The 26,112-nt window shown below is 31.2% G+C and overlaps 1 protein-coding gene across 1 annotated transcript in view; it reads left to right on the forward strand.

The window, feature by feature from the left end:
- The window catches only part of LOC140447540 (uncharacterized), a 41,929-nt gene extending 15,817 nt beyond the window's left edge, over window positions 1–26,112 (forward strand). Inside the window, exons 3-4 of the mRNA XM_072540245.1 lie at window positions 11,960–13,078; window positions 23,256–26,112. Coding sequence (XP_072396346.1) covers window positions 11,960–13,078; window positions 23,256–23,381 — 1,245 coding nt within the window. The 3' untranslated portion in view covers window positions 23,382–26,112. The remainder of the gene's footprint in view (window positions 1–11,959; window positions 13,079–23,255) is intronic.

Consider the following 26,112-nt stretch of genomic DNA (forward strand, 5'->3'; position numbering starts at 1 on the left):
GTTTAAAACATAAATTAAGATTTGTGAATAATATTAATGATATTAAAGATTATATTAGAATGACATTAAATGACAATGCAGCAACTTGGTTTGCTAGTATTGAAAATGATTTAGATAACTTTCAAACATTTGAAAATAAATTTTTAAATTATTATTGGGGTGAATTAGAGCAAGCAAAGTTTAGAGAAATTCTATATTTTGGAAAGTATAATCAAAATTTAAAATCAAATATGGTAGATTATGCATTGAAATTGATAACAGTTGCAAAATATTTAGAACCACCACTTAGAGAGGATGAAACAGTCTTAAATGTATCTAGACATTTTGATGCTGATGTTGTGCAAACCGTAACTGTACAAAATATTCAAACAATAGATAGTTTTATTAATTTTATTCAAAGAATACAAAGAGGCAATATGACAAGTAATAATAACAACAGAAAAAACAATAATAACTTTCAATATAATAAAAATGATAATCAACAATATAGACAATCATATAATAGATATGGTAATAATTTACAAAATTTTAATAATAATAACAGTAATTATAATAGACAACATTTTAATAACAGTACTAATAATAATAGGCAAGATTTTAACAATAGAAGAAATACAGAGCGACCTAACTATAACAGACAGGTAAATTGTGTTCGAAGGAATAGGAGCTGCGAAGACAGGGAACGAAATCGTACAAGGCAAGAAAATGTGAGTAGAAGTCATAGTAGGGAAAGACATAGTACATCAGATCCAAGTGGTCAGATACAATCTGACAATTCTAATAATCAAAATTTTGTGCAGTAAACTTTCTGAATTACAAGTTAGGCCATTGCTATTATGAAAAACCTTCTGGGTGAAATTGATAAACTAGCCAATTTTAAAATTAATATTCTTAATAAAGAAATTCATATGCAAGGATTTATTGTCAAGGATTTATGTGTTGATATATTAATGGGAAATGATGAATTGGAAAAGAAGAAAGTAAAGATAGATTTTGAAGAAAAAATGGTAACTTTGGAAGGGCAAATAATTAAATTTATGCAGAAAGATGAGGTAGAAGAAGGAATAAGAGTTGATAGGATATTATTAAAAGAAAATAATGATGTTTATGAAGAAGAAATGTATTTTGATGATAGGTAAATGTCCCAAAAGAATGTAAAGAATAATTATTGTAGTGAATATTTAAGGAATGGAAATTTTAAGCAGATGGATGCCTACGAGGCGGAGTGCGTAAAATTGGAAGCAAGGAATAATGAGTACATAATGAAGAATAATTTTATTTGTAAAGAAGAAGATATGATAAAAGTTTTAAATTGCCCTGAAGAATATAAATCAATAGTCATTTCCATATTGCAGCAACACAAGGGACTTGTCAATAAAGAAAATAGAATTGCACAAAATTATATCCATAGTATAAAAGTTAAAGAAGAAAAAGATTTTAAAACAAAATCATACCCAATACCATATAAATACAGAGAAGAAGTAAACAAAACAATTAATAATATGTTAGAAGATGGGATCATTGAGAAGGCAGACACACGTTTTATTAACCCCATAGTAGTAGTACGAAAAAGATCAGGTGAAATCAGGTTATGTTTGGATGCAAGGAATATTAACAAGATTACTGAAAAGCAATTTGAAGCACCAATGAGTATAGATGGAATATTAGGAAGAATTACAGGAATGTCATTTTTCACTAAAATCGATTTACAGCATAGTTTCTGGTTAATACCTCTAGAAAGAAAAAGTAGACAGTATACAGGATTTCAGATAGATGGAGTAGTATATCAATTCAAAGTAGTACCATTTGGACTTCAATCATCTTGCAGTGCTCTATGTAGATGTCTTCATATTTTGGATCAATATGAACATTTTGTAATTCACTACATTGATGATATATTAATTTTTTCTAAAACGGCTGAAGATCATGAGAAACACCTAAAAATTATAATAAATAGATTAGACAAAGTTGGACTAAAAATAAATCAAGAAAAATGTACATTTTTTCAAAAAGAAGTCATATATCTAGGTTATAAACTTAACACTAAGGGAATCGAAATGGATCCAGAACGGACACAAGTCATTCAGGAATATAAAACACCACACAATTTAAGAACTTTAAGAGGATTTATTGGAATAATTAATTATTATAAAAGGATGATACCAGATCTAAGTATAAAAGAAATTCCATTACTTGAACTACTGAGAAAAGGTGTAAAATGGAGATGGGATCAGAGAAGAGAACTAGCATTCCAAGAAATTAAAAAAATTTTTCTGTCAAATTTGAAAATATACTATCCTGACTACACACAGCCATTCATATTAAGAACAGATGCATCAATAGAGAGATTATCAGGGGTATTATTACAAATACATGATGGGGTCGAATACCCAATACAATTCATTTCAAGAATTACAAAGCCACATGAAAAGGGTTACTCAGTTTCAGAATTAGAACTAGCAAGTATAATACACTGTGTCACAAAATTAAGATTTTATTTGTTGGGTAATGAATTTACAATAGAAACAGATCATCAAGCTTTAACGTCTATATTAAATAACAAATATGGAAACAGTAGAATACATCGGTGGAGTCTAATATTGAGTGAATACTCATTTGAAATCAAATACATTTCTGGAAAATCCAATATAGTGGCAGATGCTTTATCAAGGTTAGAAAATACATCACAAAAAGGGCAGCGAACAATAAAAATTGGATTAAATCAATTAGTAGACAGTACTGGATTATATTCTAGAGAAGAAATTATAAGAGATCAGATCAATTTGAGTGAAAAACAAAAAGTCCTTAAGAAAGATGGAGTTTATTATAAAATAATAAATGGCATAGAAGTATATGTAATAACTAGAACTTTAGCAAAGAAAATATTGAAAAATTTACATAACAATTATATGCATATTGGTTCAAGAAAGCTATGGATGCTATTTAGGGACAATTATTTTGCAAAGAATGACATAAGTATAGCAAAAGAAATTACTACCCAATGCCCAATATGTCAACTAAACAAAGAAAAGAATTTCAAAAACCAGAACACATATAAATCTAATGTTGTATATGAAAAACTAAATACAGTTTCCATGGATTTTATTTCAAATTTAGTTCTCAGTCCAACAGGAAAAAAGCATATACTAGTGATAGTTGATTTATATACAAAATTTATTAAACTATATCCCTGCTCTAGAACAAATGTTAAAACATTAAAATTATATATTAATCAATTTTTCGAAGAAATAGGACCATTTAGAAATTGCATAATAGATAATGCTACATATTTTAACAACCAAAAATTTCGGACATTTTGTGAGAAAAAGGGAATCAACATTCATTTTACAAGTATCAGACATCCTCAGGCAAATCCTGCAGAAAGATATATTAAAGAAGTTATAAAATATTTAAGGATACTGTGCCAAAATCAACACGAAACTTGGCAGCAACATATACCACAAGTAGAGTATTTTTTAAATAATACACATAATTTGAATACAGAGGAAGTACCAGAATATTTAATGTTTGGCCATATAGGAAACAGAAAGTGGATTAGTGAATATAATCAGGATATGTTAGAACAAGTAATGCAGAAAGTGAATAACCGAATTAGGAGGAAAGCTGAAAAATATATCAGAAGACAAAATCGAAATATAAAAAAACCAATCACATTTCAAAAAGGAGACCTAGTGTTAATTCGTTCACTTAGAAAAAGTAATGTTAAAGAAAATCGTTGTAAGAAATTTCAACCAATGTTTGAAGGTCCATATACAATTGAAAATCAGAATGGACTAAATAGTTATGTGTTAATAGATGCAGAGAACAGACTAAGAGGCATAGACATATCAACGACATTTTTCAATATCATGAAGAGATTGAATAATGATTTCTATACCTTTAACACAAATATAATAACACTAATAACTTACTGATATATCCATTTTATTCAATAGACTTGATTTGTTAAATGGTAGATGGTAGATTTCATTATTTTGAATCAATTTGACATCATACTTGTTGAATTTTGTATATGTATATATGGAAATTAATTTGTACCCTAAAAATCATAATTTGGGGTTAGACACAAAATTGATACTATAATTGCTATAAAAATGTCTTTCTAATATAATAAAGTGGAAAAACTTACCAATTTATATTGATGAAAGTTATTTTGAATGGAAATAATTCCTAGATTTTGTCTATAAACAAACAGAACACCATATCGATTATATTTTTAATTAAGGTTATATTTTATTCTCTGATATCGCATCCATTGCCCCATTTGACATGACAGTTTGATCATAGAATAGAATAGCCGAACTGTGCTCCGTTGTTCTCTGCTTTGATATAGACAGCGAACAGGGATGTATTTAACACATTTTAAATAATAAAAAAAAAATTGAATTATTAATTTATTAAATTTAATAAGGTATGAGAAAATTAATATTTAAAAAAATAATAAGTAAATTATTTATTTTAAATATTATTTTTGGGGTATTGTGACAATTAGGGTTTATAGAAAATAATTTATAAGTTATATACTACATAATATTAGATATTTGGTTGTTTTAAATAAGTTATATACTAGAGAATTTAATAAAAATATATTTATGTGAGGGCATTTTTAATAAATTAGCATATAATAATTGTAAAAAGTTGTATTTTAGTAATTGTAATGTGGTAGATATGTTTGAGTGAGCCATGTGACTAGGCAACCAACTATACAAACTCTGTCTCCCAGTGACATTTTAGGAAATTTTTAGGAATATAAAGTGGGGTTATAATAATATATTGTTTGAAATGTGTATTTTATTAAATTAGAATGTTAAGTTACTAATTTAATTATATATTCTGATCTGAAAAGCCTAAATGTAAACAAAATTATTAATAGAAAAGAATGGAATTCTCTGGATCTCCGGAGATGGCCATGTTTGCGAAATGGTTTGTTCCAGAAAATTCAGACAAGTATTTAATAGAACTAAATAGAACATGATTTCTTACCAGATGGTTCTGGAATATCAAAAAGGATATAAATACCCGTGATTTGGATTCAAGAGGGAAGTTTTTAGTCAGAAGTCAAGCAGTTTATTATGAAAGTTAGTAGATTAGTTAGTGAAGTCAATTGTTCACAGTTTTAGTAAGTCAGTCAAGCAGTTTAATAAGAAATATGAAAGTTAGTTGGAGATAGTCCAATTGTTTAATATAGTGAGTTAAATGAAGATTAAAAATTATGCATATATTTAATGCACATTTATAATTATACACAAATAATTATTGAAGATTATAAAAGTATATTAGAAGAATATTGGATGGACATTGGAAGGAATTAAAATTATATTATGATTGGAGATTAGTATAAATCAACTTATAATAATTGGATATTGGTATATTGAAAAGAAGAATAAATATAAATGGTGTTTGTTGGTTTGCTTGGTGGTGTATAAATGCTGGTGAAGAAAACTATATCTTAAATTGGTAGAAGCTGATAATTGGAAAAAGTAATTTCACAAAAACAAGGATAACAGAAGTACGAAGACATTCAGTGGTGATTAGAATATATATAGTGGAAAACAGTTCATTTAGGCATCTCAGTGAAAGAAAGGTACAACATTTTGTTAATATAATTTAGTTAGTGTTATAACAATTTCAATTTTGAAGATAGTTTGTTTAAGTTTAACATTGTCTATAGAATTTAATTAGTTTTATAAGAACATCAATTTAAAGATAGTTTATTTTAATTTACATTGGCTAGGTTAGATATATATGTGTGTTTCATAATAGTTATAATAAAGATAATTAAAAAAAGTACTTACAAGCTAATTCTTTGAGAACCGCGATAAAAACCCTATATATTATATTATTAAAAATACTCATTGCTCATCATTCAAACAAAAAACACATCATAACAATATATATATATATATATATATATATATATATATATATATATATATATATATACTGTCATGTCTATATGTATAGACATGACAGGGACCCTCAAACTAGTTCAAAGACTCGTGGTGGTGGTGTTCTTATTGCTGTCCATAAGCGTCTTACTTCAATGTTGGTTAGGCCTCGATTCCTCTGTGGAACACGTTTTTACACAGGTAATGGGGGCTATGATGTATCATTTACGTAAATAATTACATACTAGTGTAAAATTCAGAAAACGTACATCAGATTACAGTTCTCAAAACATAATGTGTAAAAACGGTATGATGTATCATGCCCTGCGTTGCTATGCGTAAAATGACCAAGCCACAGCAGAAAATTACATAAAACGTTATTTTCGGTTCTGTCATATCAAAGAATGCTGCAAACTTTGTGTAGTGAAACAAAAATTTATTAATATTTTCATAATTTATTTATTTCACAATGATAAATAGTGACATAGTTTTATAATCAAATATAGTTTAGTAATATAATTTTAACAATCTAAAACATATTACTAAGTGGCTCAAAAATTTTTAAAACTGTTTAGATAATACGAAGATATTATATTGCTGCACACTGTATTATAACATTAAATTAAAAATGTTTATATATTGTTAAAAACAAAAACATAAATCATGTATGTTACAATTAATTACAAAAATGACACAACACTAACAAAATAAAAATATATTACAACCTGGCTCAAAAGTTTTGAAAACCCTTAGAGAATATAAAGAAGTGTTATCGCTGCAAATGTTATGTTATAAAATATTTAAATAAAAATGTTTATCCTCAGTTTATTTTATACTTATATGATTTATATTTATACAAACTTTATGTTATAAAATTGTTAAATAAAAATGTTTAAAAACATAAAATCCGTATGTTACAATTAATTGCAAAAAGTTTAAAATAAACAAATTTAAAATATATTAAAAAGTAGTCCAAAATTTGTTAAAACCCTTGGAAAATTAAAACATACAAGTAAAGAATACAATTTCAAAAATTAACGCAAACCTAAAATATACCACAAAGTAAACCTACAAATACACCTAAAATATACTACTACAAAGAACAAGGTTTGTAGCACAAGCATTACAACTTTGGGTTGTATAGAACCTGACATAAAATTCATTAAGGTAGCATACCTTACATGGATAGAGCAGAGCATTTCATCAGGCAAGAGGTAGGTGCAACAGTCGGAAAGGTTTTTAACAGAAGAGGGCTGATGGGACAATAAACCAGAAGAAAACCAAGACTTAGGTATCAAGACAATTTAACGATGATTTAAAATCTATTGGAGTTAGAATGTACAGAAGAGTTGGTAGACACAAGGGTGAATGGAGGATTGTCCTAAAGAATTATTTGCACAAGCACAGAGTTTTACATTATAGCCTTGTTAAAGCTGGAAACATATATTCCTGTGTTGCATTGATGTTGACTAATGATAATGGTAAAACAAACTAAAATATATTACAAAATGGTCCAAATGTGCTCATAACCCTTAGAGAATATGAAGAAGTATTATTGCTGCAAACTTCGGTGTTGTAAAATAAAAAAAAACAAGTTTTTAAATAAAAGTGTTTATAATTAGTATATTTCATAATGATATGTAGGTATTTATGTTACAATTAGTTACAAAATCAAAAAGAATAACACAAAGATGAAGACAAAACAAAAAATCTGAAACATATTACAAAGTGGCTAAAAAATTTTGAGTTATAAAATTGTTAAATAAAAATGTTTATATTCAGTTTATTCCATAATTGAGATATAATTTTATAAAGGATATGTTTATAGAATTTTAAATAAAACTATTGCATTTTGAATTTTTACAGGTTGACTTCCTTTTCCTTCTGAAAAATATTATACACCATAATAAACATAATACATCAATAATTAATCTTTACTTTTAAACTCCAATGTATTTATAATCTGGGGCTCCCCAAGATGAATCTTTGAAATGAGTTGCAAAATCTTCCACTCATTGAACACCTAAAAATTTAGCATTTATTAAATTTGATAGTAACAGAAATTAATCTTCTTACATGTCTTCATTGTTCTCCTGTTTTTTTAGGGCCACCATCTACTGTATTTACCATGATAGCAAATTCCTCTCACAATTGGGCTACTTTCTTAGCCTTCCTTGACTATTTTGCCAGTAAGCACTATTTATTTTTATGAAGTCTAACATCACTTACAATTGTTTCTTGGTTGTTTTCTTTTTAATTGAAGCCATTAGTTTATTTTATTATAATTATAAAAAAAATAGTAACTTGTTTCCACAAATTACATACAATAACATAACCTAACTAAGAGCGAAAACGGCACCTAATTTTAGACAGCTTAAAAATTACATTTACATATAGATAAATTACATATCAAGGTAGGCAACCCGTTATACGTAGTTCTTACATCATACCGATTTGAAAATTTTTACATAAATGTGTTAAAATCTGAGTTTACAGCATGTAATTATTTCACATAAACGATACATCATAGCCCTCATTGTGTGGCACAAAAAAGTTAGTCATTGGTGCAGTGTACTTTCCTCCACGGTCATCTGGGTCAGTATATGAGGAGTATTCCACCTGTATGTTGGACTTAGCGGATAGATTCAGTGATTGTGAATTCTGTATTTGTGGTGACTACAACCTACCTGAAGCATCCTGGGATAATCTTAGTAATGGTGTTACAGTTGAGTGTCCGCATCACTCTCCAGCAAATATTATTTGTACTTGCTACAATTTTCAAAATATGTCACAAGTAAATACTTTGCCTAACCTTAATAATAAATTTTTAGATCTAGTTTTCTGTACTCAGAGGGATGCAGTTGTGTCGATTTCAACTGATATTCTATTGAATACTTCGCAACATCAGTCAGCTTATACTATATTGTTACATGCAGCCAATTTAAATTTGTTTCTTAAATATGATGTCTTCTATCATGATTTTAAAAAATGTAATTATCAAGTTTTAAATGAATATTTAGCCTCAATTCCTTGGAACAAGGTATTAGATGAATCAGAGATAAATTGCTGCTTAGAAAATTTTTACCATATTTTATATGATGCCCTCAATATGTTTGTTCCTATCAAACGGTTTAAATCATTAAACTTTCCAGTTTGGTTTTTGCGAGAATTAATTGAGCTTGTCATACAGAAAAAAATAGCTCACGGGAATTTTAAAGCATCAGGCAAGTCATATGAGGAATTTTCGGTGTTAAGGGAAAGGTTAAGGAAAAAATCAATCAAATCTTTCAAGTAATCCCCACTCTTTTTGGAGGTATGTTAGTACTACACGTGGGTTTAGTGCTTATCCTAATGTAATGTCTAATAAAGGAGGGGATGTAATAGCTCAGAATGGTGATGAAATAGTCAATCTTTTTGCCAGTTATTTTTCAGGTACATATAATAATAGTGAGTATAATGTACCTAATTTTAAATTGGACTATAGTGTGGATTTTCAGATTCTGAAGTTTAGTCTGACCGATGTTTTCGAGAGGATTATGAGTTTAAAAACTACATATTCTTGAGGGCCTGATGGTATACCTGCAGCACTTATTAAGAACTGTATTTTTTCCCTTTGTAAACCTTTACAACAAATTTTCAATTTATCATTGTCATTATCTGTATTTCCACAATATTGGAAAAATAGTTTTCTTACGCCTATCTATAAATCTGGCAATCGCGAGTGCGTTAACAATTATAGAGGTATAACTATTCAATCAGCAATCCTGAAACTTCTTGATAAATTGGTATCGATAAATCTCACCTGGACTTGCAGAAACATAATTATTGATGAACAACATGGATTTTCTAAAGGGAAGTCAACAGTAACAAACCTTGTTAATTACCAAGAATACTTGTTGGGTACATTTGAGAATAAAATTCAGTTGGTGACCCCATTGTTAATTGGATTAAAAGTTTTCTGATGGGACGTACAAAGCAAGTTCGTAATAACAATTATATTTCAAAAGAATTTCATTATTCTCGTGTACCACAAGGGTCTCATTGTGGTCCCTTGTTTTTTAACTTGTTCATTAACGATATTGGTAAGGCTATTAAAAACTCAAACTTCCTGCTATTTGCTGATGATCTTAAGTTGTTTCGTTGTATACATAATAAATCGGATAGAGATCTCCTGCAAGATGATGTAAATAATATATGTTTATGGTCAAAACAAAATGGTTTAAGCTTAAATCCAACTAAATGTCCTTGTATTTCATTTGGTCGTATAAATAATCTAATAGCTAATAGATATGTTCTTAATGATGTACTCTTGGATTCAGTTACTGAGATAAGAGATTTGGGTGTATTATTGGATTGTGCATTGACATTTAGAAGCCATTTTCTTAAAATTAAGGAAACAGGATTTCGTAATCTTTATTTATCGTTTTATTTATCGTAATAGTCATGATCTCTCACCTATTGTACTCAAATTATTGTATTGCTCACTGGTACGCTCAGGTCTTGAATACTGCTCTGTTGTTGGTCCCCATTTCATCAAGTATACATTGATGGATTGGAGAGCGTTCAGAGGAAGTTTCTAAGATCTTTAGCTTTTAAAGCACATATTAATATAAAAAATACTGAAAATTATTTCATAGATTATTCTATAATAATGTCTCAATTTAACATTGCTACATTGAAGAACCGCAGGTTGAGAGCTGCAACAACGTTATTAATTGTCCCTCGGTATTAGCCAATGTACACTTAAACATAATACATAGAACTCGACACTCTGCACTCTTTTACTCAATTTTTAACTGTCTACTTGTTTCTCTATTAAAATAAATATAGATAGGGCTTCCGAGGTCTCAGTCTCCCTAGACCCCAGACACTACTTGGACGACAGATCGTATCGTATGTGGGCCGCTTAAGGCTATTTCACACAGGACCCGATCTGTCGCGGCGGGCAGCGGCAACGATTAAGTAAGTAAGTACTGGGGAGTCTCTTCTGTTGTGTACAATATGCAATGCAGCGATCGTAAATGAGCAAATTTCAATGAGTAATTCATTTTTACCAAACTGATTGCTCGATAAATCTGCAATTTTGTACAACGGTATCGCCCGGAAAAGCGATAATGACTGGCTCGCTGCGATAGATCTTTCTTTAAGTGACTGGTATGATGCTATACTGTGTAATACAAGTAGATCGCTCGTCGGCCTCGTTCAGATATCGCTGAGTGCCACGACAGATGACGCTCTAGGTGCCCGAGCCTTTACTTATTTTTTTTTTCTAGTATTCACTGTGTAAAGTATATGTTTATCATTTTCATTTATTTCTATGCGTTTAATCACAATCACTAACTACTTATTTGCTTTTAAAACACTCATAATTATGCAAACATTGAGATAGACTATTCCGAGTTCCAACATCGAAAAGATTATAATACCCATGTTCGTCCGTCTAAAGATTTGGTCTACTGGCAAGGATCGATCCCACCGTAAACCGATAATCTCAACGGAAATAAGGGCTCGTGCGACGATCGTAGCGAACCACGATTGCCTAGTAAAGTCACATTGTTTTGAGCCTTTCGACTCTCGGAACTCCAAGAGATATCGTTGCCGCCTTTGACTAAAAAGGATACGGCCTTAGAGGCGTTCAGGCATAATCCCACGGATGGTAGCTTCGCACCATTACCCGCTCGAGTAAGTGCGTCAACCAAATGTCGCGGTTCCTCTCGTACAGAGCAGGATTACTATCGCAACGACGAGTCATCAGTAGGGTAAAACTAACCTGTCTCACGACGGTCTAAATCGAAATGTCAAAATAAACATATTGTAAACAAAAATTGTGGTTAATTTCCAATAAAAACTATAAATAAATCACTTCATAATATTTTGTTTATGAAATTATGAATTTTTCGTGCGTCATTGGAAGACCCCCAATAATATTGTTAAGTTACCATCATGTCTAAGAACTCTGAGCAATTCTAATGTACTTTACCCCCTTTATAATAATATATAATAAGTTTTTATATTTCATCATTTAATTATTAATTCTACTGACTTTTTAGGGTTTCCTGAAAAAAAGAAATATGCAGCAAAAACACAAAACGCCAGTAATACAACCGAAAAATAACAGCTTATATAATTTTTGTGAAGATATATCATCTCTAGCTAACTGGATAAAGGATCGGCGACAAGATTTAACAAAACACTGTGACAACGCTAGTTCAATTAAAAATTGGCCTATGCAGAAGACTAGTATCGGTATTCAAGTGAAAAATTGTATTTCAACTGTAGCTGCTCAAACTGAAAATTGTAATTCAAATGTAGCTGCTCAAACTGAAAACTGTAATTCAACTGTAGCTGTTCAAACTGAATATTGTACTATGGACATAGGAATTCAAGTGAAAAATTGTAGTTCAAGTGTAGCTGTTCGATCCAAACTTTTGGCTAAAGATGTAGGTATTCAAGTTAAAGATTGTAATTCAACTGTAGCTATTCAAACTGAACGTTATACTACGGATATAGGTATTCAAGGGGAGGATTGTAATTCAAATGCAATTGTTCGACCTGAACCTGGTACTGTGGAAATAGGTATTCAAGCGAAAAATTGTACTTCAAGTGTAGCTCTTCAAACTGAACCTGATACTATGGATGTTGATAATAAACTTTACAATGAAATGCCATTTAATTCTGTATGTATGCAGATAGATAACTTTCAACTCAAAAAGAGAAAACTAGAAGATTCTAAAGAAGAATATCTAAAATCACTACAACTAGTTAATAATGTGAATAAGCACATGATCCATCCAAATAACTCTTACAAAATAACACCACATTTAAAAAGTAGCGAGTCAGTTAACAAACACATTTTAGAAACTATCCCATCAACACCTAAACTTACAAGGCGAAGAACAATGGGCAATACTACTGAACCTGTCAAACTAGAAATTGGATCTCCAATGGATATAAATAATGATTCAATTCATATAAAAACATCACCTATATCTAACACACCTGTGAATTCTGTAAATGACAATCTTTTAATACCTTATACTGGGGAGTCTCTTGTGTTGTGTAATATATGCGATGCAGCTTTATTGCCGAATACTTTGAAAAAACATGAACTGATACATAGAAAGTGTTCCATATGCAAAAAGACTTTTCGAACAGTGAAAAAATTTAAGGTAAATATCTTTTAATTTGAATTTTTTTATTATTTACTGTTTGCTTTTTCTTACTATTGTTCTGAAGCTATTTTCTTGTGGCATCTTAATACAATATACTGTTTTTATTGGAAATAAGCCACAATTTATTTTAATTTTAAAATAAGTTTATTTTGACGTTTCGATTTCCACTTTGGAAATCGTTGTCAAAATACAAAACATTAATAAATTAAGCAAATTTTCTTTTTTCTTACTTGGTAAAAAAATTCTAATAATTTAATTTTATCCGATGATTCATATTGACAATTTAGACATATATTATACATTTTAAATTAGATGAGTTTAAAATGATATCCATATTTTTGAGTTGCGTTCCTGGGACGACTTTATTGAAAGATACTGTATTGGAAAATTTCGGTTATATAACTTACTTACTTAATCAGTAGACCCATTTGTACCTTTCGGTGTTGGGCCGTTTAAAATACAATTCATTACATTACACTATTTGACGGTCTTTTGAGGTGTCCTAGCTCTTAACGAACTTTCTCCATTCCTTCCTATTGGATGCCATCTGTGTTGCTTCCTGCCAAGTCTTACCCTTACTCTGTAGTATCTGCGAGATGTCACTGTTCCATTCTTTAATGGGTCTTCCTCTTCTGTTCTTCCCTATTGGTTTGGCGTCCCACACTCTTTTAACTTGTCTATTATTGTCCATCCGGGTTAGATGTCCGAACCATGCCAATTTTTTCTCTTTGATTGACTCGAGTATCGGTTTGATTTTGAGTCTTTCTCTTATTTCTTCATTTCTGATTCTATCAGTTCTTTTTACTCCTATCGTTCTTCTGAGGTATTTCATCTCTGCTGCCTGAATTCTGCTCTGTCTTTTGTTTAATATCCAATTTTCTGCTCCATATGTCACTGTAGGTCTATATATTGTTTTGTATATTGTCATCTTGGTCTTTGTTGATATTTCTTTGTTATTAAGGAATCCTCTATTTAGTGCTTGGAATAGTTTTCCTGTGTTTTCCATTCTGTTGTTAAGATCATCCTCGATGTCTCCTTTGTTGTTGATTACTGTTCCTAAGTATTTGTATGAATTTGTCTGTATTATTTTTTGTTGGTCTATCATTACTTCTATTTGATCTTCCGTCCCTTGTTTCCTTGATATTTTCATTATTTGAGTCTTCTCTTTGTTTACGTTTAAGTTGTATTTGCTTGCTTCTAGGTTCCATTTCTCTAAGTTGTATTTCAGTTTTTCTGCAGTTTCCGCAATTAATACTATGTCGTCTGCAAATATACACATCTCAGCATTTATCATTTGCATTCTGTTCCAACCGATGCAGTATTTCTTGAATGTTTTCTTACATTCTTTCACTATCTCATCTATTACATTTATGGTATCGGTTATATAAAATTACCTTTAATTTAATAATACCCGTAAAAAAATCATAGCATGTGATTTATCTTTAAAAAGACAACTACTTGCAATGATGACAGTAAAATCAAAGAATATAGACGTATATAAAAGAATCTTTCACTGTCATTTTTTAGCGTCGGCAAAGATTATACACAAAACAATGAGAAATTGATCATGATTTTAGTTCCTTATTTGTACCACTAGAGAGCGGTCGTGTCAGCGCTATTCCTGCTTCTAAAATAAGAAAGAGTGGGGCAACAAATGCAACTTAAAATATTTTTATATGTAGATGCCGCGTGGTCGTAGAATAACATTAAATTTTTAGAAGAAAATAAAATATTATTTTAACTTAATAAATGAATCTTTTTAGAAAAAATATTATTCAAATTCAAATTTTAAATTTAAATATGTACAAATTTACAAATAATATAATTAAAAGTCTCTTCTTAAAAACTATACATGAAATTAATTAAAACTCAATCAAGGAGAGAGAAAGCTCAAAAAATTGTGTTTCGATCAAAAAAACAATTCCTGCTGTTGTTAGTACTCTAGAATTGCTTTTTAACACATACAAAAAAGAATTATTTTTTACAATTTGAAAATTCGAAATTGTGAACTATAATTTCGGATTTTTAAGTAAAAAAAAAAAATAAATAAGTAAGTCTCAAATATCGCCTTACTAAAGCTCAACAAAGGAAGATTTGAAAAAAGGCAAAAATGGCTGATGGGACATGGACCATAGCAAATCCCAAGAAAACCAAATCATCAACACCCGACGATAAAAAGATACTTCGGGAGAATACCATCACACCCCTCGTAACAGAGTTGCTAAGAATCCAAGGGGCTCTAACGAGCAAACTTGGTCATAAAGCACCGTGGTAAAAGTATTCAGAACGGTGGTAGCACACAGACACCATCCTGATATTCAACTAGATCGGGCTCAAGCAAATTTGATCATTAACAAACTGGAGCAAGCACTTAATGAGGCTCCTATCGGAGGTCAAAATGAACTTGTGCAGTTCCATAAAACATCGTTTAGCGAAGGGACCCTGTGGTGAACTGTGTTAACGAATATACAAAAGAAATGGACGACTGAAGTGATAAAGACTATTGAGGGCCTGTGGAAAGGAGCAAACTGAAATATAATTGATCCAAATAATATGCCCAAGCGCCCCATGGTCCTCACTCGCGTCCACGAGAAAGAGCTTGATGAAGAAACCATCAGGATCCGTCTTAAGAGACAAATTCAAGACCTTAACACAGAAGACTGGTTGTGATCTCTGCTCCACAGACTGAACGACAGTAAAGATGAAGGTCATAGAGGAAGGAGTTATGAAGGAGATAGTTCTCAGATCAGCATACCTCCCATATGATGATGTCGAACAACCATCAAGGGAGTTGGAACAGTTAGTGAGAGATTGCATGAAAAACGAACTGCAATTAATCATTGGCTATGATACGAATGCCTAAATGGAAGTTGAGAAGTTGCGGCGAATTGGAAAATTTCAAAATTTAATAAAAAGTTTCATTGCATACTTTTTTGAACAGGACAATTGTTCAATGAAACAATTTCGAAAATACTCTAAAAAGTTTATTGAAAAGTCCTGAGAAAATGAAATTTTTGGTTGAATATATTTTGAATTTTTTTTTAAATGTTTCGTAAATTTTTGGGCGGGAAAACAGTATAATAAAAAGTTATGTGATGGTTTTTCGTAGTGTTGGAACAAACCTATTTTTAATTCAAAGTTATAAAATTTTATTTACATGTAATAAAAAAATAAATACTTTGAATATTGTAAATTTCATACCTTTTTAAGTTTTAAAATTAAAACTTTAACAATTTAATGTATTAAAAATAAAGATTTTATTGTGTAAAAAACAAATAAAAGACAGTTTGCAGATCAATGGCGTCGAAATTTGATTAAGCGTGAATGCATAAGTTAAATAAATAGCTCCGTTCGTACTCCTTTCCCACTTCCCCCTAACTATATCTTTCATGATGGTTTTAAGAGCCGACGACCACGGTTTGAGTTTATGCAGTCGCCCTCTTAAGAATTGTTTTGAAGTATAATAACCGTAACCAAATCGCCCATTTAAACTGTTCTTCTATATGCGTCTATATTCTTTGGTAAAATGATCCTGTTAGTGATCCCATAGTAAATCATGACGAAAAAACCTCATGATGCTTGTGTTTTGTTGTAGTAAACCAGATGTGAGGTTTAAGTAGATGGGGTTTTATCTAATCACTACACGTAAATATTTTTGAATTTAAACGTTTTTATTAACTATAAATTAACTATTGTTCTGAAGCTATTTTCTTGTGGCATGTTAAAGTAATTACTATTTAAATGGGAATAAGCCACAATTAAAGGTTAAAGTACGTTTATTGACGTTTCAATTTCTATTTCGGAAATGGTTCTCAACATACAAACATTAGTAAATTAAACAAATTTTGTTTTTTTGTTACTTGGTGAAAAATTCTTTTAATAATTTAATTTTATCTGACTCATTTATATTGACAATTCAGACATACATTATACATTTTAAAGTAGACGAATTTAAAATGATATTGCCAATATTGTTGAGTTGTGTTCCTGGGACGACTTTACTTGTAAGATAGTTCATTCGGTTACATGAAATCAACTTTAACTTGAGAATATCCGTCAGAAAAAATCATAGCATGTAATTCGTCTTTAAAAAGACAAACAGATGCCATGATGACAGTAAAAATCTCCTGTTAGTGATTCCATAGTAATTTATCAGGGTAAAACCAGGAAAAAAACCTCATAATACTATCCCGACATGGTTAGTATTTGGTCGTGCATTTAGTTTACTTTCAATAAACACCAAATTCTGATTTTATATGTTTGTTATTTAAAAAACATAAATGATGTATCCTCTATATGTTACCGACTTACTAATACTGGTATTTTCTTTTTAATAACTTCCTCTTTTAATATGGATATCCAGATCCTACTACATTCTGCCGAAGAATTTGCGACACAATTAGTCTCATTGAGTATAATTAGAGCCGCTTCTTTGATTTACCTCTTTTTACCATCCGCTTCTTTTAGGACTATATTTGAACCATTCCATTGAACCCTATGTTCATTATCCTATGCGTTTTTACATATTTGAGATTTATCAAATTCTCTATTTTTAATATAAGATTGATGTTCACTTATTCTAACATTTAATGATCTGTTTGAATAAAATAAAACTGATCGCATTCACAAGGTATTTTATAAATGCAATTCTTTGTCCTTTCTTGTTCATTGTTAGGTTTGGTTTTAGACAAAATAGATCTCAATGTGTTTGTTGTTTTGAATGTTGTTGAAATGTTGAACTTATTTCCTATCCTTTTAAGTTTTTCTGATAATCCTTTTATGTATGGTATTGTTATTTTCCTTGCATTATTCCTTGTGTATGCTCGTTCTAAGTTGTTCTGTTCTATTCGGTCTATTGTTGAAAATTCCTTATTTATAAACGATAAAGGATAATCATTTTTTAATAAAACAGATTTTAACAAATGTTTTTTCTCTAAGAACGAATTTTCGTTAGAACAACTAACATTGGCTCTATCATATAAGGATTTAATGATTCCTTTTTAATATTAATATTGTGATTTGATTTGAAATTAAAATATCTGTTGGTGTGTGTTGGTTTTCTATACACCTGAGTCTCATATCCAGTATCGTTCTTAGAGATTAAAACATCCAGGAAAGGTATTGTGTTATTATATTCCTTTTCCATGGTAAATTTTATTGTCTCTTCTTTATCGTTTATATCATTCAGGAATGCGTCCAACAACTCTGATCCATGAGGCCATATTGAGAATACATCATCTACATATCTCCACCATACTGTGGGTTGTAAATTTTGTTTAGAAATAATATTTGTTTCAAAATCTTCCATAAATATATCGGATAATAATGGAGATAAACTAGAGCCCATTGCTAGACCATGCTGTTGAAAGAGTTTGGCCATGTTGTTGAATGCACTTCTAGCCTTCTCCATTCTATATTTTACTTCTTGTGAGTGATCCCAGTGTTCGTTTATTGTTCCAAGATAGGTAAACTGTTTTACTTGGTCCACTGGTGTATTCTTGATAAGCAGTTGGACGTCTCTAATTTTATTTTTGCTGATGACCACAAATTTAGTTTTTGATATGTTTACTTGTAGTCCAAATCTTTCACTTACTTCATTTACTTTGTTTATTAATTGCTGTAAATTGTTTAAACTGTACAAAAATAACGGTGTCATCTGCAAGCGGATGTTGTTTAGGCGTTCTCCATGTTCGCAATTTTTCAAGGCTTCACTAAATATTTCCTTTGAATATAGGTTGAATAATATAGGTGAAATTATACATCCTTGTCTAACGCCTCGCAGAATTTGGATCGCGTCCGTCGGTTCATCTTTAAGATTTGTTCTTATTGTGGTTGATTGGTTTCATTATAAATTTTGTAGTGTATGTCGGTCTTTATCATCTATTTGGTGGCAGCCGTAGCTCAGCGGCTATGTTACTGGCTTAACAAGCTAGAGGGCCCGGGTTCAAATCCCGGCACCGACAAAATTTTCAATATCTAATTTATCTGAGCTGCCACCGTGCGTCGGAGGGCACGTAAAGCCGTCGGTCCCGGCTATGAAAGTAGTCGTTAAGTCATGCTAGGGGCGCTTGCGCGACCTGAAAACCCTAACACTAGACCTTAGCCAGAAGGTTACACGAACTTAACTTAATCTATTTGGACTTTTGTTAGAACATCCCATCATTTTTCGGCGTTTAACTATGTCAAATGCTTTTTGGTAGTCCACAAAGCAGGTGTATATATCGCAAGTCATATTTCTGCATCTTTGGAATAATACCTGTGGACTAAACAGTGCATCTCTCGTACCTACGCCTTTGATGAATCCAAACTGTGTGTCTTGTATTCTCTCTTCGCATAGCTTGTATATTCTGCGATGTATAATTTTAAGAAAAAGTTTTAGTGTATGGCTCATTACTATATTCTCCGCAATTTTTCGCTCCCTGTTTCTTTGGTAACGTAATAAATTCTGAAACTAGCCAATCTTTTGGAATATTGCCTGTGTTATAGATATTATTGAAGATTTTAGGTACATAGTATTCTTAAAGATTCACCATCAAGAAGTTTAAGAAATTCAGACTGTACTCCGTCTGGTCCTGGAGCTCTCCCCTCTTTTAGTGATATTATGGCTGCTCTTATTGCTGCCACTAGTATAGGTGGTCCTGTTTCCGTAGGTATTTGGGGACTGGTTCTCCCTCTCATCAAAAAATGACAATTATAAACTTCAAAAACTCAATAATGTTTGGAACAACTGTTCCAAACTGTCAACAACACCTGCTTATTCGTTCTGTGCAACTGGCGGGGGGGGGGGGGGTTACATATCGGCCAAATTTGTCATCACCGTAAGATTTTTATAACTTATACATGTAATATAATTATACATGTAAACATGTAATTATTAATGCGACAGTAATAGTAAAAGTGGTTGCACTTTTTATCGATTTCCGCTTGAAAATAACAAAAAGTATCAATGTGAACTGTATCAATTTTTTAAGAAAAGATGTACCAATATTTCCGTATTTTTTAAACTTTCAGAAAAATTCAATTATTAATGATTAATGATGGCATTAAAGTAAAATTGAAAAAGGAAAAATTTACTCAATTTATATATTTACAACAGTAAATCAAATAATTACTTAAAACTCTTTTTTAGCACACATAAACTCTGCAAATATATAAATTGGTACAATAACTATAAATTATATAAATTGGTATTATATTATTGTTAAAAATATAAATAATAAACTAGTAAAATGTTTAAAATATATAAATTCAACTTATTGTAGAAAAGACAGTTACGATTTGATTTCACATATAGTATAATTCGCTTATAAGGAGTCATCAGAGCGCCTCTCTAGGAAGGCCCATCATTAGCTCTGATGAGTCCTAAAAGGGCGAATTGCGTATAAGCGAATACGAATAAGCGGGCAGTATTATACGTGAAATCAAATCTTAGCTGTCTTTTCGATGTGGAATGCAATTTTAGATTCCCCATGTCGGTTTCTTCATCGTCTGTTTGCTTTGTAAATCGTAGAAGGCACATATTTGGGTGAGAATCTGAATTTTGGTTTCGAGTTAAAGCAAAAAGTAAAAATCTTCGGATTTTTATTTTTTGCTTTAACTTATTGTGTTTGCTGAAATATCATCCAAATTTGAACTGTCAACAAATCTATTTGTAATATATAAGTACTACGCTAACAATAGTTATATAGTAATAATTAATATACAGACAATAATTATGATTAATTACAAACCTTTGATTTTATTACTGCAGATTTATAAACGTTTTCAATGGTGTAAATCTTATGGTGATGATATAATAACCTATAGAGGACGACACCTGTTCAGCTGCACGGAGTGAATATACATTTTCTGACGTTCTAGACTTCACTAGATATTTCAGGATTTTTCCACCTCATTTCTTGGGAGTAACTGAACTAACTGCGCTGTCATACAATGTGCTCTTGTATCTAGTAGCTTAGTGTATACTGTATATATAGTGCTAATCAAAAGTCCGTTCCCCCCTCGTATCTTTTGAACGGTTATACTTATAATAGCGAAATTTGGAGGGAGGTCATAAACAGACGTAGGCTTCTTAACTAGACATAACAAGTGACGTAATAGTGACAGATGACGTTACAGCGTCACTGTGACTTTTCACTTTTAAATAGGTGCCATTTTTAAATAGGACCTTATGGCAAGTGTGATACGTCGTTTGAAAGGTATTGAAAATACCTATTCAATACTAATTTTATTTGAGTTTAAGCTCATTTGATAAATAAATTAAATAAATACTAAAATTGTAGTTTCGTATTTAATTAATAAATATTGAAACCTCCGCCTCTGGTTACTTGTCAAAAAATTGACGTTTTTCAATTCTCTAATTGTTTTTACGTCAACGTCAACTTTTTTGACAATTAACCAGAAGCGAACGTTAGAATATTTATTAATTAAATGCGAAACTACAATTATTTTAATATACCTATTCAATCATACTATTTTTTTTTATTTAAGATGATTTTGACGAATAAATTAAATAAATACTAAAATTCTAGTTTGGCATTTAATTAATAAAAATTCTAACGTCCGCCTTTGAGTTATTTGTCAAAAAAGTTGAGGTTTGTCAATTCTCTAGTTGTTTTTAGTTTGCAAAAACCTTTTGTAGTTTGTAGCTAAATATTTAGTTTCTGTTTCTGCTTAGTTTAGTCAATTCAAGTTTAGTCAAGTTGTTTTTAGTTAATTGTTCTTAGTTAATATTTAGTTTATTAATTGTTTAACGGGACGTTTAAATTTTTACAAAGGCAGAATGGTACGTACTGTAGCCAACAAAGTAGCAGCTGTGTTAATAATTGGTGAATGTGAAAATAATTTCCATTCAGCGGAACATCTTTTTAATGAGGGGTAATCCGATCGCCCTACATTGAGAGCTTATTTGAGGAAGCTTCTTCGGAAGTAATGAAATGTTCTTCATAATTTCAGAAATGCTAGTGAACCCTACTTCTTCTACAGCCCAAGTTGCATCTATCTATGGAATCAGTCAAAAGACGCACACCGAGTGTTGGCTGAAAACAAATTAAAAATTGTGCTTCAAACTTTCAGATAATGACCCGACCGAAGACTACAATTCTGTGAAAATATGTCCAATAAAATTAACCAACAGCCCGATTACATAACAACAATTTGTTTTAGTGACGAAAGTACTTTTACTCTCAATGGAAATGTTAACACACACAATGTGAGGTATTGGAGTGACACAAATCCTCACGTCTTTCGTGAAACACATACTTAATTTCCCAAAAAAAATAAATGTTTGGACAGGTATTTTGAGAAACCACACAGTTGGGCCTGTTTTCTCAATACTAACTTAACCGGTGAAGTGTATCCGGAGATGTTACAAAATGCAATTGAACCGTTAATACTTGAAATTCTGGAGGATAATCCAGATGAATTCGGCAACTTGAAAATAACGTTTCAACAAGATGGTGCTCCTGCACACCATTAGGGTGCAGTAAGACGTTACCTAGATGAGGAATACCTTGGTAGATGGATTGGACGACGAGGTACGATAGAATGACCAGCTCGGTAATCAGACCTTTCACCATTAGATTTTTTTCTGTGGGGATACTTGAAATTTAAATTTACGCTACAGCACCCGACAATATTGACATTTTGAAACAACGAATTGTTGAAGAATGTAGGGCAATTTCCCCCGACACGTTTGAACGAGTACAACAAGAGTTTAGAAATAGGATTCATTACTGTCAGGAAGTAGATGGAGCACATTTTGAACACTTACTATAAGAACTGGTTGTTAAATATTTGTTAATTAAATGAGAAGCTACAATTTTAGTATTTATTTAATTGATTCATGAAAATGAGCTTAAACTCAAACAAAATTATTATGACTGAATAGGTATTTTCAATACCTTTCAAACGAGGTATCACTTGCCATAAGGTCCCATTTAAAATTATCTGTCATAGTGACGCCGTAACTTCATCTGTCACTATTACGTCACCTGTTATGACTAGTTGAGAAGTCTACGTCTGTTTATTACCTCCCTCCAAATTTCACTATTATAACAATAACAGTTTAAAAGATACGAGGGGGAACGGACTTTTGACTAGCACTGTATAACATTTTTTTTTTTTCATGTATGAAAATTTTTAATGTTTTAATATATTTTTTTTTTATTTGAAGGAACACCGAGCAGAATGTTTAGGCGGAATAGTTACGAAAGACATGAGCATTTCTCTGAAAAGATTGGAAACATCAGAAGAAATAATTAAAAAGTATCCATATGCTCTGCGGTCTAGCCAAGATTGATATGTGATCACAATGATCTAATTTACAATAATTTGTTACGTTGTTACGGGTCTTTTGTGTATATATTATCGCAAGAAAATTTATTTGTTACCGATTCATCGCTGATATATAAGTTTACTATTCTTATTAGGAACAAGCGCTACAATTTTACTTTCAATAAGTTTATTTTAACGTTTCGATTTCCACTTCAAAAATCGTTTTCGACAACGATTTACAGAAGAATTCTACGCATGTCCTGGACAGAACATAGAACCAACCTGCCAATCCTGGAAGAGCTTCATATAAAATATAGGCTATTAAAAAAAGTAAACCGAGCATATCTAATTTACTTCGACCACATAGCTAGAAGAACGGGGACCATGGAACTATTGGTAATAGAAGGAAAGGTAGACGGCCGAAGACCAAAAGGAATATCTCCAACACGATGGGCAGACCAAATGAAGACTCTAGTGGGAAAATCCATACATGAAGCCATCAATATGGCACGGGATCGCGCCCAATGGAGACAGCAAGCTAATATATCACTACGCCCTGGCGAGTGTCACTACGCCCTGACAAGGGTCCAAAGAATGAGGAAGAGGATTATTGTATTTAAACGTGGCCACAGAACGTTTGGTCTGAGACGAAACGAGCGCGTCAATGTTTGGAGCTAAACGTGTTAAAGTAAAGTTGTGGCTTATTCCCAATAAAAATAGTAAATTGTATTTAGATGCTACAAGAAAATAGCTTCAGAACAATATTGACATATTCACGCTTCTTGCTAGTGTTTGAAGTAAAAAAAACTGTTTTTTTTTTACTTAAAGCACTAGCAAGATTAAAGAAATTTGTCTTTGAAAAACGTATTGATGAATGGAAAATAAGTGGAACGCGATGAAGAAGGCGGTGTCCCCGTTGTGCTGGTCGTGTCAAGCTAAGGAAGTAACGGCTACGATTGTATGTATGTAGAGGTTTTTAAACTGTTTTCTTGTGGCATGTCTAAATTAAATATGTTTATATGGGATTAACACTTTGACCGCCGTGTGTATCCAAAAGTATACACACGCGAGGGTCAACATCGCTGCGTGTATACTTTTAGATACATATGTAAACTTTTGATTGAAGCCATGTGTATATTCAAGGAGTTCAATAGCTATGTATTTCATATGGGTAGGTAACTGATGTGGCCGGAGGCTGCATAAAAATATACTTAGCAGTAGGAAGTTGAAGTTAAGTTTGCATTTTTTATTACGACTTTATTAGCTATGCCGTTTTATACTATTTACCACATATGTAACACGGCAACCTTGATTATTCAAATGGCAAAAATTAAGTAAAAATAAGTTATTTATTACAAAAGTTTTACGAACGAGTAAAAAAAGAAAAAAAAATTACATAATAAAAGAAAAAAATATAAAAAAAAACATTATTTTCTATTACAAATATGATTGTCAAAAAAGCATTCCAGACACAAAAAATGTTCTTCACAAGTTTCACATTTGGTTTTAACTTGCCTTGAATTTTTTGTTACGTATGCGCGCTCATTGGCATCCTTATATTTTTTATAGCATATAGCACAATGTCCTTTTTTCATTTGGAATCAATGTGTGTTTTAGTCGACGTTGCAGTTGAAAGTCTAAAGGATTTTCTTTTTTTCCAAAAGCAAGCATTTTGAAATTCTGTTATTTGTTTTTGATCTACTTTATTATTGTTATTGAATAAATAACAAGCATTTACGACACAAATTCCAGTAAGCAATTCTATTGCAACTTTACCATTTCAGACTTCGTCTTACAGAAGTTGAATATGACGACATCTGGTCAGATAAATCAATAAACATTTTTGCTTTGTTATAATCAACAACTTCTTTAGATTTAAATTTATTTATTCTGCCTGGAACTTCAACTAGCGTTTCATCGTGTTTTGTGTTGTGAGCATTAACACGTCCCTTTTATCTTTCCATTTGAATAGAACTATGCCATCTTTCTCTCTGAATATAATTTCGCCTTTTTTCAATTTTATTGACAAAATTTCTTTTGGAATTTCTTTTCTTATTTTTTTGAGTGTGCCGACAAAATGAATTTTTCTTTTCAAGTAATTTTTGTGCTAACTCGGTGGTGGTATACCAGTTATTCATACAGTTATCAAGACACCCACCCATAAGTTCAAAAAGAATCTTTGTGGCTACCAGCATATCCTGATTTTTCTGTTCCGCAATATATTTTAGAATGGTAAGTATACCTTCCAGGAAGACATAGTTTGAAAAGCTTGATTCCGAATTTATGCCATTTTCCTTTGACACATTTTCTAAAAATTAAGTGCCCTCGCAAGGGTGCCATTGTTTCGCCTATAAACGATTTTTTCGTCAGAAGGGATAACTGGCTTGAACTTCTTATTTAGGAGTCAACCAGGAATCAAATTTTGCTGAGTCGGTCTCCCTCTTCAATTATTTGTTGTCATCGAAATACCAAATTCTTAGAATATTTTCAAAGCGGTTTTGGGACATTCCCTTTGCCGCTTTATACCAATAAATTTCAGAATGTTTCTAATAATCTGTGATTTTCGGTTTTTTGTCTTAACCCACCCATAGCAGAAAACCCAAAAAACAATACATTTCTTCGCGAGTCACGTTGGTCCATTTACTTAGTCTAGAGGACGGCATGAGGGTCTCTTCCGTAATCGCTTTTATTATGGTTTGTTCCGCGTACAAATTGGTTTCAGTTACTAAAGTATTTATGTATAGTTATAAGTTATA

This window comes from Diabrotica undecimpunctata, chromosome 8 (genome assembly GCF_040954645.1).
Source record: "Diabrotica undecimpunctata isolate CICGRU chromosome 8, icDiaUnde3, whole genome shotgun sequence".
NCBI lineage: Eukaryota > Metazoa > Arthropoda > Insecta > Coleoptera > Chrysomelidae > Diabrotica > Diabrotica undecimpunctata.